The sequence below is a fragment of the Kwoniella bestiolae genome, chromosome 4 (genome assembly GCF_000512585.2).
Source record: "Kwoniella bestiolae CBS 10118 chromosome 4, complete sequence".
NCBI lineage: Eukaryota > Fungi > Basidiomycota > Tremellomycetes > Tremellales > Cryptococcaceae > Kwoniella > Kwoniella bestiolae.
The window spans coordinates 1579452-1598668 of record NC_089244.1 but is presented as its reverse complement, the minus strand read 5'-3'; the positions used below and the strand labels follow the sequence as shown (position 1 = coordinate 1598668).

At 47.3% G+C, this 19217-nt stretch overlaps 8 protein-coding genes across 8 annotated transcripts; 5 read left to right on the top strand and 3 right to left on the bottom strand.

Annotated features, from left to right (window-relative positions):
• Positions 1–833: 833 nt before the first annotated feature.
• I302_106175 (uncharacterized protein) lies at positions 834–3951 on the top strand (the record flags this gene model as incomplete). The annotated part of the gene is made up of 4 exons (XM_019191918.1): positions 834–879; positions 940–1114; positions 1221–2488; positions 2555–3951. 4 exons carry the CDS (start codon positions 834–836, stop codon positions 3949–3951), a joined length of 2886 nt encoding a protein of 961 aa, XP_019046548.1.
• A 321-nt stretch (positions 3952–4272) lies between these two features.
• On the bottom strand, positions 4273–5484 carry I302_106174 (uncharacterized protein; the record flags this gene model as incomplete). The annotated part of the gene is made up of 4 exons (XM_019191917.2): positions 4273–4506; positions 4602–4780; positions 4855–5095; positions 5173–5484. The coding sequence occupies 4 exons, from the start codon at positions 5482–5484 to the stop codon at positions 4273–4275; spliced, it is 966 nt and encodes a 321-aa protein (XP_019046547.2).
• A 492-nt stretch (positions 5485–5976) lies between these two features.
• On the top strand, positions 5977–9742 carry I302_106173 (protoheme IX farnesyltransferase; the record flags this gene model as incomplete). The annotated part of the gene is made up of 4 exons (XM_019191916.1): positions 5977–6707; positions 6792–7387; positions 7455–7979; positions 8043–9742. 4 exons carry the CDS (start codon positions 5977–5979, stop codon positions 9740–9742), a joined length of 3552 nt encoding a protein of 1183 aa, XP_019046546.1.
• A 244-nt stretch (positions 9743–9986) lies between these two features.
• Positions 9987–10613, bottom strand: I302_106172 (uncharacterized protein; the record flags this gene model as incomplete). The annotated part of the gene is made up of 1 exon (XM_019191915.1): positions 9987–10613. The coding sequence occupies one exon, from the start codon at positions 10611–10613 to the stop codon at positions 9987–9989; it is 627 nt and encodes a 208-aa protein (XP_019046545.1).
• A 1037-nt stretch (positions 10614–11650) lies between these two features.
• On the top strand, positions 11651–12254 carry I302_106171 (uncharacterized protein; the record flags this gene model as incomplete). Its single annotated transcript, XM_019191914.1, has 2 exons — positions 11651–11823; positions 11882–12254. 2 exons carry the CDS (start codon positions 11651–11653, stop codon positions 12252–12254), a joined length of 546 nt encoding a protein of 181 aa, XP_019046544.1.
• A 327-nt stretch (positions 12255–12581) lies between these two features.
• Positions 12582–13181, bottom strand: I302_106170 (uncharacterized protein; the record flags this gene model as incomplete). Its single annotated transcript, XM_019191913.1, has 1 exon — positions 12582–13181. The coding sequence occupies one exon, from the start codon at positions 13179–13181 to the stop codon at positions 12582–12584; it is 600 nt and encodes a 199-aa protein (XP_019046543.1).
• Positions 13182–14181: 1000 nt separating this feature from the next.
• On the top strand, positions 14182–16843 carry I302_106169 (uncharacterized protein; the record flags this gene model as incomplete). Its single annotated transcript, XM_019191912.1, has 4 exons — positions 14182–15274; positions 15405–15703; positions 15770–16479; positions 16546–16843. 4 exons carry the CDS (start codon positions 14182–14184, stop codon positions 16841–16843), a joined length of 2400 nt encoding a protein of 799 aa, XP_019046542.1.
• Positions 16844–17222: 379 nt separating this feature from the next.
• I302_106168 (uncharacterized protein) lies at positions 17223–19168 on the top strand (the record flags this gene model as incomplete). The annotated part of the gene is made up of 8 exons (XM_019191911.1): positions 17223–17400; positions 17465–17564; positions 17662–17985; positions 18042–18162; positions 18291–18464; positions 18558–18687; positions 18793–18934; positions 19006–19168. 8 exons carry the CDS (start codon positions 17223–17225, stop codon positions 19166–19168), a joined length of 1332 nt encoding a protein of 443 aa, XP_019046541.1.
• Between the last annotated feature and the right edge of the window lie 49 nt (positions 19169–19217).

Below are 19217 nucleotides of genomic sequence, written 5' to 3'. Positions count from 1 at the left end.
GATGATTCTTCATTACAGTGCATTGCACGGACAGTCCTTTGTGAACGGTAGAGGGCGAGGTCAGTCGAGTCAACATTTCTCTGTTGCATCGAGTCGAGTCTATAATCAGGGACGATCTTTGTGAGAAGATACCCCTTGAGGTTGGCTGTTTCACGATACATTTCCATTATAGTAGTTACTTCTGCTATGCTGAGGATGATGCGCTCCTCTGTTATGGACCAGGAAGAACCTTTGATTGGGTGTTGCAGAAAATTGAAAGGCAACAAGGAGAAACGATCGCGTTGACAGGTCATGTTATGTCACGTGATCTTGAGCATCGACGCGACTGACTAAGTAATGTTTTTCCTTAAATCAACGTCACCTGAAAGCGAGAAATGAACGAGCCACCAAACGAAAAGTCTCGTCACACACGTCTACTCTACCTTGGTTACCCTTCATTTGGCACATTACACCTTACACTGCAACATTACAAAACTGTACTATACATTACTCTCACTACTCTGCATAGATCGCGTACTGCTGCTGCTACTGCTACATCCTCATCCTCATCATCTTCTGCATCTGCATCTTCATCATCATTATATATGACATTATAATCACAGCAACCAGAACCAGGACAAATCAACGACGCGACAGACCTACGACTCTGCAAACGGTAAAACTGATTTTCGACACTCAAGTCTGGTAGTGAAACCCTTCCCTCACCCAGCTCTTTTCCCTTTCCCCATTCAACACATACTCAACAGCTCATTCACCTCATATCGCCTATCTTTGCTTCTTCGTTTCACTCCCTTGCTTGCATCTCCTCAATATCAATAGCAGGTACAGTCGAGATGAGCTCTTCATCCCTCGCACCCAACAAGATACATTCTCTCCCTGGTAAGCCCACTCTCCCCTTCGTTCACTCACGCGACCTGTGCTCATATACATATCCTACAGTACGAGTATCATACTACCTTCCTTCAACCTCACAGACCTTCACGACCCTCTTCTCAACCCCTCAGCAAGTGTACGTTCATCCTAACACTGCTGCAGCATCCACTCAGAATGGACAGGAGGAAGCATGGGGTTCGATATACTTGAAGACGGTGGTGTTGGGCGTACTGATGGCTAGGTGAGTTTTCCCTTATTCGCATTACGCAACAACCTGCCATTATACGCGTGGTCTCATACACCCCTTCCTCATCGTTGCATCCGACTTACATCTCAATTGTCCACAGTCCCGAACTCCACCCTGCCTATCCCAGTACACCTGACTTATCCCTCTACGTACTCGATCCACGAGAAACATACCTGCGTCGCTCGAGAGCAGGATCTTCCTCATTCATCTCCCATCCACGAAGTCAACACAGCTCCTCTCCATCATCCGATGCCCTGTCTTCCCCCAACTTATCATACGGTAACCCCCAACCACCTCAAACGCACGAGGTATGGACAGGAAAAGGATTAGTCTCATGGGCATTGGACGAACCAGGACAAGGAAAGAACCTTATCACTGGCCGACTCGTTCGTTCGGCCGAGTTCTCCAACATCGCAAAACAGCAGGAGATGAACCCCCTCGAAGCGTTGATGATGGCCGATATGAACGGGATGTCCACCCAGGAAGAATGGGGTATAGAGATTTCCGTCGGGCTCAAATCTGGAATTGGCGGGTTTGCTGGATCTCAACCTCGATTATCTGGATCCATGTCGATGGACGCAAGACCAGACGCAATGCGCAGATCCTCGACTAGCTCTTCCACCGAGACCAACGTCTCTACCATTGTCAATCACTTCCAGAGACCCCTTCATCCATTACCGAAAAGACACGAACAACCCCGTCGACCTCAATTACCTACTCCGTCCTCATCATCTTCTGCTCATCCTCATCAAGAACTTGGTACGACACGCGTAGTAAGCGGGAACAAGCATACGCCGAGCAGACCAACCGATGTCAAGGCCGGTAAGCCGTCTGGATCCGGATCAGCAGGAAAGAAACGGAAAGGGAGAACCTCCACTTCCACTTCAACCACCAGCCTCCCCACGCGTAATTCATTGGGTACGATCGATCCTAATTCCGATCCACTCAAACGACGTTCGACTTTACCTCATCCACAAATCAAGAGATCCCCCGCTCCATCTTCTGTTACTGCCGAGCCCTTTCCTACGGACATTCCAGCTGGATTATTCGCCAAGCCTGAGTCGCTTACTCGAGAACAAGCCCAACGACTATTGGCCTCACCTGCTTTCTTGAGCATGCTTGAAAAGCTCACTGGTGCTCCTATCGATGCTGCTGCTGCTGCCAAACGAGCTCGAGAAGACGAAGATGAGCCGAGTAATAAGAAATCAAAGGTATCTCATGGTCATGGTCACTCGCGCAAGGGATCGACAGATTCTCCTGGCGAACCTTCTCATAACGCTTTCGTATGCTGGAATTGCGGTAGGACCAAGTCTGCGGTGTGGAGAACAAAGGTGATGGAGGATGGTAAATCCGTCAGAGTCTGTAATGGTAAGTTGACTCTTCGCTTGCTTGGGTTAGATAGGTATGATGCTAATTACTCATCGTTCTCTCCAGCATGCGGTCTCTATTGGAACAAGATGGGCTCAATGAGGCCACCTACCTTGTGGGGTGACGTGGATGATGATCCCAAGGATCGACCTCGAAAAGACAAGAAGGGACCTTCTGGACCTTCATCCGCTCGTCAATCATCTCAAGCACCTACTTCTGAACCCGACATTCCAGCTGTACGAATCGATAAACCCGCCACACGATCCAACAGCGATCACGGGTTCAAACGGACCCTCTCGTCGGTAGTCGAGGAAGATGCAAAGCGAATAGCAGCCTCGCATCATCACACTCACTTGCGAAAACCCATGCCAAAGTCGAACCTGCACCATACTACCAAACCCGTTCCCATGTCTTCGCCCCCTAGAGGTTCCACATCAGCTACGAAGTCTCTGCGAAATGCTAAATGGAATGATCAGGTTGCTGCTTCATCGCCTATACGATGGGATAACCACAACGACCAAGTGGGTAAATCGGATAACTTCCATACCGATCCGACTGAATCGCCAGCTACGACATTACGAAAAGCCTATAATCAAGGTCAAGTCCAATCGCAAGATAATGGCAACAAGAACACACAAACTTTGGATATGCCCCTAAGTGATGATGGGCCCGGAATTTCACTTCAACCTGCCGAACAGAAACCGTCGATCAACTGGGGAACAGACCTCTCCGCTTTCTTCGACGTCGAGGGATTCTCCATGCCACCTCATCAACCCCACAATACGGGCGTAGAGATCCAAAGATCAATCTCTGATGAGGGCAAACAAATGAGAAAACCACACTCACTATCTTCATCAACGGGAACAGAGGAAGATGATGTCTTATCTCAACTTTTCAACCGTACTTCTTCTGTTGGAATTTCCTCCTCCCCCTCTATCCACCCATTCGATTTCTCGGCTCTCCCACCTTCTTCTCCACCTATCGGCTCGTCCGATTCCTTACCCCACTCAGCACTTTTATTGAGCAGTCCCGATAACTCGCCATTGACGAATAATGATTTCTCGCCGATGGATAATAAACATTCCAATACACCGGGGAAAAGCAGATTAAGACATTCCATCTCCGCCAACCAAATCAATCATCAACCACAACAGCAGGTTATGGATGGTACTGGGGGATTAGATTTCGAAGATATACAAAGGATGTTGAATAATATTGGGAACCATAATCAATCTCACAATCAAGCAGGGTCGAAAGTCCCTTCGCCCGGACAGGAGAATGGGGGATATGATATGTTACAAGAGATATTTGGTAAATTACATGATACCCAGCACCAGCATCAGGGGACGAGCAGTAGTGTTGGTCAGACTGATGAGATTGTTGGTGGGTTCCATGGTCAGGGACATGCGAATGCGAACGGGGAAGATATATTTGCGATGTTGGAGGGGGGTGCTTTTGCCTAGGTGATTTCAACATAATGATTATTTCTTCGGTTGATTATGAGTGTACCTTAAGTTGAATAGATACCCTTCCTGGATTGGTACATTTGTTGTTTCATCTAAAGACATTCGTTTCATTTTCTCGCATTTTCTCATTTTACGATACCCCGTTAGGATAGATGTTTGTTATTGTTAATTGTGTATAGTACAGAGTATGAATCAAACATGTTATGCCCCCAACATCGATCAAAAGACATCCACGATCACTTAGAACGACGTTGATGCGATGCATGAGATACATACATACAATTAAAGGATATACAAACTACACAAATTTCGACCAATCTACCGCCTCCTCTCCAATTTCCACTTCCACATCTTCCCCTCCAGCCTCTTCCTCTCCCCATTTTTATTCTCAGGTTGACTGTCATCATCTACAAATTGGGTATCTCTAACTTTCCGAGCCTGGCCTTTACCCATTAGGGATTTTGTGGTTTCAAGTTTCGACTCTGCTTTGCGGAGGAGGGTTAGGCGGTGGAGGTATGCTGAGAGGAGGGATAGGAGTTCGATTCGGTTTTGCTATCAAGCCGTGGAGAGTTAGTGTTGTCTTTCTCAATATTGTCGGGGACAGTTGGTATATCAAAGTGGGTATGAGGGTATGATGGATCACTCACCCTTGCTCCCTCCGCTATAGCCTCTTCATCAACTTCTTCAACAGGTTCAACAACCTTCTGCTTATTCTTTTTCTTGGTAGTTGTGGGAGGCTCGTTCCATCCTAGATCTATTGGTGTGTCGTTCTCTACAACCCGTTCGTCCTGGGCGTGGGATCCACTCGATTCACCGTACTTCTCAACTACGATCATCCAAATATCAACTATGCATCGGATGCGGGTCCAGGTTCCAATATGGAGCTAAGAGTGAACTTACATTCCTCCTTATCATCAGCAAAAATCACATGTCCAGAGGGAGCCTTCCCCTTCCCCTTTCCTTTCTTGTTTGATGGTCCGTCGTGGGAAGGTTTCAGGACTATACCCATCTCTGCTAGTTTCTCGACTTCGGCTAGTTCTGCTATTGCGTCCCATTCTGAGTTTGGATCTGAGCTATTACTTGGTCCGGCGATGGAAGAAGAGGCGGTGATTTGCAGTTGAGTTTTGAGATCTCTAACTTTCTACCAGATCAAATATAGATATCAGCATCAACGCAGTATCTCATAAGCTTGACTTTGATAAGACACCTCAAACCCACCTTCTCATCCTTCGCAATCTGCACCCGAACATACCCAGCATCCTGAGACTTCAAAATCTTCACCAAATCCGTACTCAACGCTACATTCCCCCTATCCTTCGTCTCAACCCCATTCTCCGTTTTGGCCTTGATCATCCCCCAGTAAAACTCATCTTTGTTCCTGAACGCTGCTTTCTCTCTCAGCTTCCGAATTCGATCTTGCTTCGACTTGTAGTCCCTCGCTCGGAGTACGTAGTCTTTGTGTTTCTCTAGGAGACCTAGTCGGGCTCGATGGACGGGTTGGGAACGTTCTTTGTGATTGCGACGGGACATCGCGTCTGACAGGGGACAAAAAAACAGAGGCATCAGCATGGAGATGAGCGGCATCAAAGGGAAATTGGGCATCGAGGACATGGCTGACTCACTTTTGAGAGATGAGTTGACCATTGTGAATGAGTGAGTTCAGATTAGCTGGTCCCGAGTTGAGCAATGAGCACTTGTAGTTGATGATGGCTATGGGAAAGATTAAAGATTGTCAAAGTAGCTTGCAACACAAAACACAGAAGGGATTGACTTTCAACTTTTTGCGAATTAACCTTTTAACCTTTATGATATAAAATGGGTTACTCATTTAAATTAACATGTTTCGGAATTAATCTCAGCTGGGGTTGATCATGGTTAAAAAGTCAGAACAGTATGCCGATTTGACATGTTGAAATCTCATCAACATTGCTATTATACACCTCGTCACCATCAACCCTGTCACATAGCTCGGCTGGCTACTAAGCCCTCACCCCTTGGTCCTCGCCACCCCCTCCCGCCAAGATGGCAGCTCGAGAAGGCCTCGGATTGGCGAGGTCCCTCGTCCTGACCATCCCCCGTATACGGCCTTCTGCACACTCCCTTGCCTTTGCACCTGCTCTTGCTCATACATCTGGACTATCAACATCATCATCTATACGGCTACTATCAACATATTCAGGATGTGCTAGGATAAGAACTGGGTTTTCATCATCTCGACCATCATCGTCTTTCCCCTCGACCATATTCCCATCATCACCATACACACAGATACGGTACAACTCCAGCACCTCCAAATCCAGCTCCATCCAACAATCTACAGAAGAAGATGAATTGCAAGAAAAGGATAAAGCACCTTCACCAATCCCTATTCACCCTCTAGCTCCTATAGCCCCACCATCCGCTACTGCCGATATCACACCGTCTACATCAGGTGGAGGATCAAGCAAAGATCCCAAACCCGATGCATCGTCTATCCTGAAATTACTATCGCTAGCTAAACCCCAATGGCCCCTCTTGACTATCGGAGTAGCATGTCTATCTGTCTCAACGGCAGTGAATCTCTCGATACCGTGGGTCATAGGTCGAATAATAGATTTCTTTACTCCTGGTTCGGATGCCACGCTCTTACTTGGTTTACCACTTGAACAAGCTACTGGTGCATTGGCGATCATATTGTTGATTGGGGCAGCTGCAAACTCTGGAAGGAGTATTGCGCTGAGATTGGCTGGTCAGAGGACTGTCGCTGCTATCAGGTGAGCTCTCCTTCCCTCGGATATATGCATGAATTTCTCTGCTGGATTTGCTAATTTCCTGATACTATTAACCTCACGACGTAGGAACCAAACATACGGCAAATACCTTTCCCTACCGCCCTCGCATATCGAAACCGCCGGTGTCGGAGATGCTCTCTCTCGATTAGGTCAGGATACTTCCATAGTGGGACAGAGTCTAAGTGAGAATTTGGGTGAAGGGTTGAAAGCCATATTAGGCGCTGGAGCAGGTATTGGAGCGATGTATCTCATCTCACCAACCCTCACTTTCGTCATGCTCTGTATCATCCCACCTATCGCCGTCGGTACCTTCTTTTACGGTCGATTTATCAGAAAATTATCGCTGAAAACTCAGGAAGCCATGGGAGGAATGTCGAAATTGGCCGAAGAACGATTATCGGCTCATCGGACTGTTACCGCTTCGAATACCCAATTATCAGAACGGACCTTGTACGCATCAAAGGTAGATGGGGTGTATAAGTTGCAGAAAAAGGAGACAATGGCGAATGGGGTGTTCCAGGGTGCTAACGAGGTTGCTGGTGATATTGGGATGATAGGGTTGTTGATCTATGGAGGTGTGTTGGTGAAGAGAGGAGAAATCACAGTGGGAGATATGACTTCGTTGTTTATCTATGTCAACTGGATAGAATGGAGTTTGAACAGTGAGTAGTTATACTCAACATGCCGATGGGTAACAAGTTAGGACGCTGATTTCCATATGGTATATAGCCCTCGCTGGATTCTTCACTGGTCTGATGAAAGGTGTAGGAGCTTCTCAACGTATCATCGGATTACATGCGCTACCACCGCCTATACCCCTGGGTGAAGGTGAAAAAATCGCTAAATCACGAAGTGGATCAATAGAACTACGCGGTGTAGATTTTGCATATCCCTCAAGACCTGATGCGAAAGTGCTCAACGGCCTGAATCTCAGAATAGATAAAGGTGAAAGAATAGCTCTGGTCGGTGGAAGTGGTTCCGGAAAATCGTCAATCCAACTTCTCTTGCTCAGGTTCTACGATCCTACTTCCGGTTCAGTATCATTTGATGGTCAAGACATCAAGCAGTTCGTTCCTGAATCATGGAGATCTAGAATCGGTATCGTCCCTCAGGATCCAATCTTATTTGGCGGCACGATAGAACAGAATATTGCGTATGGACACTCAAACGCTACGAGGGAGGAAGTCAAACGCGCTGCTAGGGTCGCTCATTGTGATTTCATTGAGAACCTCCCTCAGGGATATGATACTATCAGTAAGTCAGCTTCTTGTCAACCATTTGTGGGCATCGAATAAGCTGAACTTTTCGCTCTTCTAGTCAATAAGAACAGTCTCTCCGGTGGACAAAGACAGCGTATAGCCATTGCTAGAGCCCTTGTTGGTAATCCATCGGTACTTCTCATGGACGAAGCGACCTCTGCCCTTGATTCAGAATCTGAACGAGCTGTCAACGCCGCTTTAAACGATCTTTTCGCAAACTCAGATATCACTGTCATCCTCATCGCCCATAGATTATCATCGATCGCATCTGCCGACAGGGTAGTTTTGCTCGACGGTGGGTCAGTCGCCGAAGATGGAACATATCACGACCTCATCACTAGAAGACATGGAAAGTTCAGGAAGATGGTGGAAGGACAACTCGCTAAGATCGAAATCGGTGAACCTACCGTGATCGACCCCGCTCCCCCCTCTGAAGGTGAAGGTATTCCGCCGCCTCAAATTGCCGCTGTCAGTGCTTCGTCTTCAGCTGAAGCTCCAGCCATCCAAGCTCCTGGCGCCAGCGCTTCATCGATAGAGAGGGCAGCTGTCAAGGCATCTTCATCCGGTTCCCAGCGTCGCCAAAACCATACTTCAGCCCTTCAGCGTCCCTTCTTCACTTCCCAACCTGCACCATACTCTCCACCGTTCAAGACTGTATACGGAGCTGCCAACGCTCCTGTACCTGCTTTACCGAACCTTCCTATTCCTCATGTCACATCTCCGGCAGCTCCCTTATCGGCCTATCGACCGCTCACCCCACTCAACCTCAAACGACTGTTGATGGTATACTCTCAACTGTCCAAGCGAAACCTGACTATCCTCATGACTCTTACCGCTACCACTGGACTCGCCCTGTCCCCTCTGCCACTCTCGATACCACTCCTTTTCAACCTCACCATCGGTACACTCCTCACTTCAGCAGCAGCCAATACTTTCAACCAAATTCTCGAAATACCCATTGATGCGCAGACGCCTCGAACGAGAGTCAGACCACTATGCATGCGGAAGATCACTCCCTTCCACGCATTCATGTTTGGGCTTACCTGCACTGTTCTTGGCGGTACGATATTATGGTATGGATGTAATCCCACTACTGCTGCTCTGGGTGTCGGCAATCTGATACTCTACGCTGGGATCTATACACCGATGAAGAGGTTCTCAGTATCGAACACCTGGATAGGAGCCATCGTAGGGGCGATCACACCCTTGATGGGATGGACAGCTACAGGAGGTCATCTCTGGCCAAGCAAGGAGCAACCACTACAATTCAACTTACCTTTCTCATCTTCCACTTACTCCTTCGACGGCAGTGTGCCCAACCCCATCACACCGCTCTGTCTATTCCTATTATTATTCTCATGGCAATTCCCACATTTCAATGCCCTCTCTCACATGATTCGCCCTTTCTATGCTCTATCAGGATATCCCATGTTATCTGTTCTTTCGCCTAAACTCAACGCCCTGGTCTCACTACGACATTCGCTGCTTTTGATACCATTTACGATGATCCTTCCGCCATTATCTGGATCGGTAGATTGGAGTTTCGCGATTACTTCTGCTATACCGAATTATATATTTACGAGAGATTCTTGGAGATTCTACAAGACCCCTACGGAGGCTATTGCGAAGAGATTGTTCTTTACCAGCTTGTGGTATTTGCCTGTGGTGTTGGGGTTGATGTTGGTTCATAAGAATTTGGCGGGGTGGTTGGTCAGTAGCAAGGAGGAGCAGGAGCAGAAGGAACAGCGGAGGATATAGCATTGAGTTGATATGCTTTTGAAGAAAAGGGGGGAGGATTGCAATCTTGTATTATCATATTTCAGATACTACGTACATATAACATTCAGTACACCATACATTCCCAATTTATAGCATCGCATGAAAAATCACATATCACCACATTCGGAGATAATTCGTCCATGTCTCAGGTGAGAAATGCATTACGGAGTAAGAACTGTGTATGATTCGCACAGACACCTCGACCTGATGTCACTTGCGCCAACTACGCATCTGTGTGATCATCATTCGCCAGGGGTACATCTACCTTTCTGACACTATGTTCCCTCTCTGAGTTGTCCGTATCGACCTTTCCAATGTGAGTACTATGCAACCCATTTGTGAAATTGAGCCCAGTCAGCCTTTCCATCTCACCCCTTGGAACTGTACCATGTTGGACACTGAGTCCGAGAGGTGACAGTATCTTGTTCTGAGCGTTCTGAACTGCCATTGTATCGGTGCCGCAGGCCGTAAGATAATCCGGGGGATTTCGAGAACCGCTATCTCTGTTGGTGAACATCCTTTCGGTTTCAACGCTTCTCCAGTGCTTTGCCGATGTGAGTGATACCATTGAGGTCTTATTGATCATTTCCTCATCTCTTTTCGAGTCTGGGTCAGGTCGACGGTGGTACAAATCGACCAATACTCTATTTACCGTCGTGGTTTTCGTGGAGGCATCGCTATTTATCCAGGTAGATGATAGTATCTTTGGTTGGTTGGTATCCTCGTGGATTAGCAGGGGTTCATGCTTGAATACACTTTCTTTCCCTTCTGGCTCGCCGGTTGATGAGGCGGGAATGGTGAGTGTTTGATAGGTTATGGTTGATTTTGGGACTGGGTAAAGTAGTGGCATGGTGCGATGTGGGGTTGCATTATCGGGTGACTAATCAGTGGACAAATGAGTGTAGCACTTTCTTTATATAGTCTGACCTGTCTGGGTCTGAGTATAGACAGCTTATCCCAAGAGCTCCAAGTCAAGCTTTTTCAAGTCAGACGATATTCCATCTCCGTCCCAAGGGGGGACATGAATCCCTTGTCGTGTGTATTGCTGAGACATCCTCAAGTGACGCTCCGTGACTCTTCCGTTTTTGCACGCTTTACGCTTCACCCTTCGTGGAAGGATGATGATATATGGGGGCATTGGAATATGGGTGTTGAAGGGAAAGGGAAAAAGAACAGGCTGTGCAGGAGTGTTCCTTCTTTTGCTGGGGAATTTGTACAGTAAATCGAAGATCGAAAAGGGATATATTACACTGTTTGGGCCAAGGAAGCTTGAGAACGCGCTTTGTCAAAGGATGTTACTACGTCATGTATAGTGGAGCACCTTGTCTTTTTGTGTGTATGCGTGTCATGAACATATTGGGAGGTTAACTCAAAGTACGCATCACCGTGAAGACCCCCAAGATCTCAGGCGTTCGATAGGTATTGGGGTTGTCAGGGAGGAATAGCAGGTAGAGCGAATGATGGGCAGACCGACTGTACATCGTTGTTCCACACGATCATTCGTTCTTTCTTTTGCTGGGGTCTAAAACAGCCTTACCTTCGGGAAGCCATCTCAAAGAAAAAGACCTGTCACCAGGTCATTTTTGGAAGAATCTTGCTCGCTAGGGTAATGACCTCTGATTTTGAAGGTTGAAAGAATCTTTGTCTGCTTTGATCAAGCAACAGACGGACCATCACTGAGTACAGCGAGGGACAATCTCTCAAGGGAGATACCTCGGTTGTTGTGCTCGTACTGTCACTGTGGTGCGTTGTTGGACAGGGAGCGGCGAGGCTCCTCCCGCTGTATAGATAAAACCTTTTCAGAGTCGAATCTCGGCTTGTGCAAGATCCTTCCTCCAACTCGAATCAGGTCGACTTTTCATACAGCGCTGATTGTAGTTTGTCAAAATGTCCGACTCAGTGCCCCAAGCAGGAACAATACTCACCTACCAAACACTTAGTGCCAAGGGCAAACAGCAAAGCATATTCCAGCTGACTCCTACAAAGACTTACGAGTTAAGCGAAGATGGTGAGAAGAGCATGTACGAGGACGAAGAAGGCGCAAGAATATCCACTTGCGTGTGGATCGATCGCACCGAATCGGACACAATTTTACATAGGGGATCTTACGATGCGTAGATCCCAACAAGGAGAGACGGCCTGCACTGGGGACCAAAGGCACAAAACGGTTAGGACAGTTCTCAATGCCGCCAAATTCTGGTACGTCGGTCAAATGCAATTTGAGGAAATCCTGTCTCTTTGTGGTCATGCAGCTGAGGAACCGAGTAAATTCAATAAGATGGTGACGGACAGTGGCATACGGGCACGGAGACTCAATATCGGACATGAAACAGTTTCTGTTGGAGATTTGAAGGAAACCATAGCGATCGATTTTGGGACTCATCTACATGACCTTCCGGTCGGTTCGGTCATGAGCAACTCAGAAGATAATGGAGCTTATCAAGCTATCAAGTTGCCTCGCGAGAGGTTGAAAGTCTCAGATGACAGGTAGATAAGTTACCGTTTGCCGATAGTATATTCGTGTGCTCTACGTATGAATTGTGGGTAAGGTGCTGCCAATCGGTCATGTACGCACCTCCCTACAGCTCAGTTTTCCGAGCATGGCATGAGGCTGAATATCGCTGTTCGACATTTTCTACGGACGAATTGCACTGCGGATCAGCTCAGAGATAGGAAAGCAGCTTAAGCCAAATTGAGAGTGCTGAGTGAGGATCTGGAATTCTGGGTGAAACCGTCATGAATGCATAAGTACTGTATGATGTCGACCGCAATCATCGGGTCTACAGTATACACGGTACAGACGCGTTATCGCATCACATTATAATGTACTGGTTGAAGGAGCTTCTGTCCTTCGACCAGTACTAGCTGCTTTGAGGGCTTTATGCTCTTTATCCTCAGGATTGGTCACTATAGTCCCAGATTTCATTTCATGCAGACCGGTATCGAAACTAATTCCTGTCAACTTCTCAATCTCGTCTCGTCTTTTCATGTGATGACCGTTTCGATGATTGAAAGGGGTTGATCTAGTGATGACATGAATAGCTAACAGTTTCAGCTGATCGTCTGTGTCATCTCCCTGAGAGGCTAGCATGTCTTGAGCATGTTCCCACAGTCTTGCTGAATAGTCGAGAACATCTCTGGTCTTCTCGCAGAGGTCTCCGTCAAGTGTGGAAGTAGTCGGGTAGGTATCGACACATACCCTGTGGACTGTCTTTGTGTTGTTTGTTACATCGTTAGTCACCCAGACTGACGAGAGGAGTCTCGCTGAGGCTAAGACTGGTATATCATATCTCAACAAGGGTGTTTGGTAGAACGTACTTTCCTTCTTGGTTGGTTCTTGCCCGTTGGACGGATCAGGTATGGTGAGTGTTTGATAGAAGATTTGAGAACTTGGTTCCTCAGATGAAAACGAGGGCATGGTATAGGTTCTCGTATGGGAGTGGGAGACAAATTGCCAAGATACAGTAGTGAACTTTCACAGTAAGCTGGGGACAAACGCTAGGAGTTTGAGGGTTTATGTATTGTATTGGTTGTTCGAATAGATATAACGCAACGAGTTAGTCATTCTCGCCTCGCCACTCCATTGCGGTCCATGTCGCAGTGTTACTTGCCTGAGGTGGCCCTGGTGTTATTGCAAATACATACTAGTGTGGAATACTTTCAGCATTCCAAAAGCTGGTCTTTTCCATTGTTGACGTACTTTTAGTTATTGCCTGACACTCATTTCATCATGCACACCAATACTTGCACTACAATGAGGCGAGCTTCGTGAAGTACAGTTTCGCATGAGCTGACGTGAGCTTTGTTCAAAATCAATCGCGCACCGTATGTAGTAGTTTTGCCTCTTTCTTTCTTGGTCTGTTGGGCATTGTACGCTATATCCATGGCATGGGTGGACCGGATGATGGTACATTCACACCAATATGCACCCGGAGGTACTGCGGTCTTATTCTTCAGCTACACGAGCGTACAGTAGGACTACTGTGCTTGCATTTGATAATAAAAACTTGCTGTGATGTATGATGGATGACCTATGATGGATCAAGGTGGGCTATGTGCTGGTTGTTATGAGCAAGTCGGTGTAGAAGATCAATCAACCTCGCACCACGATCACAACTTGCTCATCACCTCCCTTTTCTATCCTCCTACTTCAATCAATCACATTTCGTTTTCTTCTTTCTTTTGTCTTCTTTCCGTTTTCATCCTTAGACTGTCAATCCTCCTGACTACTTACTCTCATTACGACCTACCCCTTCAGACGCTCTCTCGCATCAGCTTATCGCAATTTCACTTTCTTGTCAAATCATCTCCAACATCATCACGTCAGCTCCCTTCATCCTCTTGTCTATTTTACCTATACGTCTCAGGCTCGTAAACTCATTCAACCCTTCATCACATCTCATCATCCTCTCCCCACAATGTCCGACGACCATCCATCCACTCCTCCTCAAGCTCACGATCCCACCCCCGAACACTCCCCAAATATCAGTATGACCTCCTCTTCCCCATCCCATTCTCACCCTCAACCTCATACCCCGCCTCCCGAGCACACGACACCTCAACAATCGCCCGAGATCACTCCGAGGGTCACCTCAAACACACATCAGATGACAGGCTCGATGGCTGGTCTCTCTTTCCGCGGTCCTTCCGAAGGTGTAACCCAACTGGGTAAGAGGAACTTCTCCGCTATCAGCACCGCGATGACCATGTCTGGACGTGAGGAAGAGGGTGAAGGTGGACTTGGGGAAGGGGTAGGGTTGGGATTGGAACTGAGTCAAGGTGCTCCCTCTGCTTCTTCTTCTGGACCAGTTGGCGAGCATCAAAGCGTTACCACTTCATCGGATGGACAGACCGGAGGAGCTGTGGTTCCGACGACTTCAGCACAGCAAGTCCTCAGTCAACAAGGTCAAAGTCAGCAAGCACAACACCAGCAAGCACAACATCAACAATCGCACGATCAACAAACACAAAATCGACAAACACAAAATCAACAAGCTCAAAATCAACAAGCGCAGACTCAGCAACCACAGTTACAACAAGCACAAACGCAACAAGTACAAGGTCAGCAAGCACAAACTTCGCAAGCACCAGTTCAGCATTCACAAAATCAACAAACGCAACTTCCGCAAGCACAACCTCAACCAGCACAGCCTCAGCCAACACTACCTCAGCAAGCGCAGACTCAGCAAGCACCAATTCAACAAGCGCAAGGTCAGCAACAGGCTCAAGGACCGATAGAAGAGGTAGAGGACGAGCGAGGAAGTTACTCTTCCCCAACCGTACCCGCCCCCACCCCTTCGGGGGGACCGGAAGAGATCGAAGAACAACCGCCAGCGGAGACACCAAGTAGGACCAGGTTCAGACCCCACTTCCCTTCTGATCCACTCCCTGTCAGACTGGATCAAGTGGTCAAACCTAGTCTTCTTCGATATGTACCTCAAGATTGGAGGATAGCGATCTTCGAATCTGAGAAAGCGGAGTATAGAAAGACATCTTTACCCAAATGGCGAGGTGGGTGTATAATTCTTCTCCAACGTCTTCTTTTCACTTGGTCTATTTCTCTGGGTTTCTGCCTGATACTTCAAATTCACCCTTTCGTCCTTACTCATACTTCTCGCTGACATCCTCGGTGTATTCACAGAACCATCTGGCACACAAATGATCGAGGCTCCTTCTGGTGAGATGGTATGGGTCGATCCTTTTGCATCTCCAACTATTCCTCGAGCGATTGTACCTGTTTTCGAAATTCCGCCCGAATTCACTGTCGAAGACTTCAACGCCGCTCGAATAGGATTATACGCAATGGAAATGTTGGCCGATGATCTCAAATCTGGCGAGCTGCATCCGATGGATCTCGATTGGCAGGAGCGTAGGTCGGCATACAGATGTATCATGATGCAAGACAAGGGTGAAGCGAGAACGCTGTTTCCTTCCCACCCAGTGAGTAGAGTAAGCTTCGGCCATGTCAGCTGTGTGTCTACAAGCTGACTGGATCTTAATCATCAGGATCGGGATATGGTTCCTGCGAGAGAGTTTGACGTCGTTGAATTGGATCGAACTGCCGCTTACACCATTCGATCACCGATGAAATGGGCGAAACCGAACCTTCACGTCATATTCGAATTGTTAGCTGCTGAATCAAGTTTCAAAGAAACCACCAGACTGTACGGATTCGAATGTGGTAAAATATTCTCCTGCCATCCCACCCCGGTTGAACCACATATAATCTCATTAATCAGCACTCAACCATGTTGTACCGAATTCAGAGATCTGTATCTCACTGTCTCGGAGCTTGTCAGCGCTGGTGGTCATGCGGATGTCTACCGAGGTATCCTGCATACGTACCCATTTGGAGAACCGAAAGTACACGGTGATATCGACGATAGACAGGTGGTGATCAAGGTTATCTGTCCGAGAGCTTTCGACGATGACCCAAGATACCCGGGATCCACACAACGAGAAGCGAGACAATCGATGATCAACGAGGTTTACACTTACAATCAGACCGGCGCTCCACTTCAGGGCGAAGTCATTCCTCGCTTTTATGGTCTCTGGGAATGGGTAGGCCATCTAAGGAAAAGTGACGGAAGCGAGAACATGATTGATAGACGTCACAAGGTATTCATCGAGTTACTGGAAGATGTGGGTATATCGATGAATCAGAGATTCGGGTTTCCTCAGGATCACAGCCCAGAGTTGCTGAGGAACACGCACAAGTGAGTAGGCTTCACGAGATTTGCGGTTAACAAGTTTAGCTGATGTCGCGATCTCATGTCGAACAGACTAGAGATCATAGCAGCCTACGTCCAGCTTCACAAGCTCAAGATCCACCACGGCTTCCTGAGTCCTGAGACGATACGATGGAACCCCATGATTGAATATCCAAGTATCGACTCTGGGATCCGACTGATCGATTTCACCCATTCGCTCAATGTGAGATATATGGGGCAGTGCAGGGACGAGATCATGTATCTCCAGGAGATCTATCAGATCACCAGTCGAGAGGTGGACATTTGTTTTGGGCAGTTGAGGGATAACGGGGAGGTGTTTTCGTATTATGATGATTTGGCTGATGAGTGATGGAAAAGAAGAAGAGTATCTATGTTGGTAGCAAGAGAAAGTTGTTCTGTTTTCTGTCCCTGTTTTCGACCCATCCATATGTCCGTTGTCATTGACTTCTTATATGTCCCACTGTAGCTTGTTATGTTTATGATTAGATAGTTGTGATATGTATCGATGTAACTTGTCCAAAACTAGTCTTAGGTTGTGATTTCACCTCAGCGATCGGCTCGGACCGCTTCCACGGCATTGGCGCTACTTCCGTCGGACCTCGCTCGGTAACAACAACATTGACCAAGAGTTCTCGAGTGAATCAACGTGTCTAGACCCGACTTGTTGCTCCTTTTCATATTCTTCGACAGCACTTCACGAGGGAGGAAAGCAGGAACCTAAAGTAATGATGCCTCCAACTACCTCAGCACCAAGAGATACGTCCCATCCACATCAAGGACTAATATCAAGCGTAATTGACCTGGTCAAATCACTGCTTCTCGATAGGAAATGGTTCTGGCCCTTTGTAGCTCTGCTGGTGGTTGGTGAGGCTCTGTTGGGGGTGTTGATAATATGGAAGATACCGTGTGAGTCACAAAGTCTCTCATATACAATTGAAACAGAAGGGTATAGCTGAGATATGCGGGACAGATACAAAGATCGATTGGCCAGCTTATATCCAGCAGGTCGAGATGTTCTTGAACGGTGAGAGGGATTATTCAAAGATTGAGGGAGAGACTGGACCTTTGGTGTAAGCTCATCCTTTCTCTCATACATTCCTGTTGACTTAGCTGTCTTTCTATCAGTCTGTGTGTGTGTGGCTAGGAAGCTGACCGTCCACGAATCAGATATCCCGCATTGCACCTCTACATCTACGCAGCATTCTACAAACTCCTCCCCTCCATAGACTCCATCCGACCAGCACAGTACATCTTCTTAGGGTTCTACATTACGACATTATTACTAGTATCGACGATATACTACCTCTCTGGCAAGACGAAACATTACCCCCAGATCTTACTCATCCCGCTATGCCTTTCAAAGAGATTACACTCCATCTTCCTCTTGCGGCTCTTCAACGATCCTATAGCCATGATGATTTTCTATGGCAGTGTGGTGGCTTTTATGCTGGGTGGTAAATATGGCTGGAGGGCTGGGAGTGTTCTGTTCAGGTAAGCCCTCTTTCTTTTCCAATGAGAGAAGTATAGCTTATTTAGCGATGGAATAGTCTGGCCCTGGGAGTCAAAATGAACATCTTGTTGTTTTTGCCTGGATTATTGGTTTTGCTATTCCAGTATAGAGGGGTGTATGGGACGATTGAAGGGATCATGACGATAGGGGCTATACAAGTGAGTTGATTGAACACTACTTGACAACCACATCCCAGTCATTGGACGAGTGACCGAGAGAGCTATGTATGACTATACACTTGTACGGTGGGTGTCGATAGCTAAATCTGTTGTAAACCCTCTAATAGATTTTACTCCCCTCTCCCTATTTCCTCTCTTCGGCTTACCTCTCCAAAGCATATTTCACCTCCGCCTTTGACTTCTCTCGGCAATTCTTATACGAGTGGACGGTAAATTGGCGGTTCATAGATGAGAAGAGCTTTTTGAGCAGGGAAAGAGCGACATTGCTTTTGGCTGGACATGTGAGATCGTCCTTCACTCATCACATTATATCACTTGAACAACTGTTCCATGTTCACGCGGGAGAATGTAAGCTGATGATGCGAGTGACGTAGCTGGGCATTGTCGGTCTCTTCGCTGCGTTCAAGTGGTCTCCTGTACCCGGAGGGACATTGGCTGTGTTGAAGGATGGTTTGGGTAGATGGTCGAAGCCTGCTGTTGGACATGGTCAATTACCTTCGTACCGTGAGTCACCCGTTACACATCCGAGGAAGACAATCTTTGACAGGACAGAGGAGCATCAAAAGCAATAAGCTGACCTGATTCTTGGTTCTACTCCCCACGGCATAGATATCCCCTTAACACTCTTCACATCCAGCTTGGTCGGCATCCTCTTCGCCAGATCATTGCATTATCAATTCCAATCGTGGTATTTCCACCAATTGCCATTCCTCCTCTATTCAGGCGGCGCATGGGGTAATCTGCTATCAGGGTGAGTTGGGACATGCCACACATACGGTCTCCGGCGACAGTGAGGTTGACTTTGACTTTGATGCGCTGTAGGATCGTGATTTGGCTGATGATTGAATACGCATGGGAGATCACACCTGCTACACCGCTTTCGTCGGGTTTGTTGATGCTGGGTCATGTTTTAATATTGGGCGGATTGTTCATAAAGAGATCAAATGGGTTCATATCGGGACGGGAAGAGAAGAAGGTACAGTAGGGTCATGTACACTTAGAGTCAAATGCATACCTCGTTCATTCAGCATTCC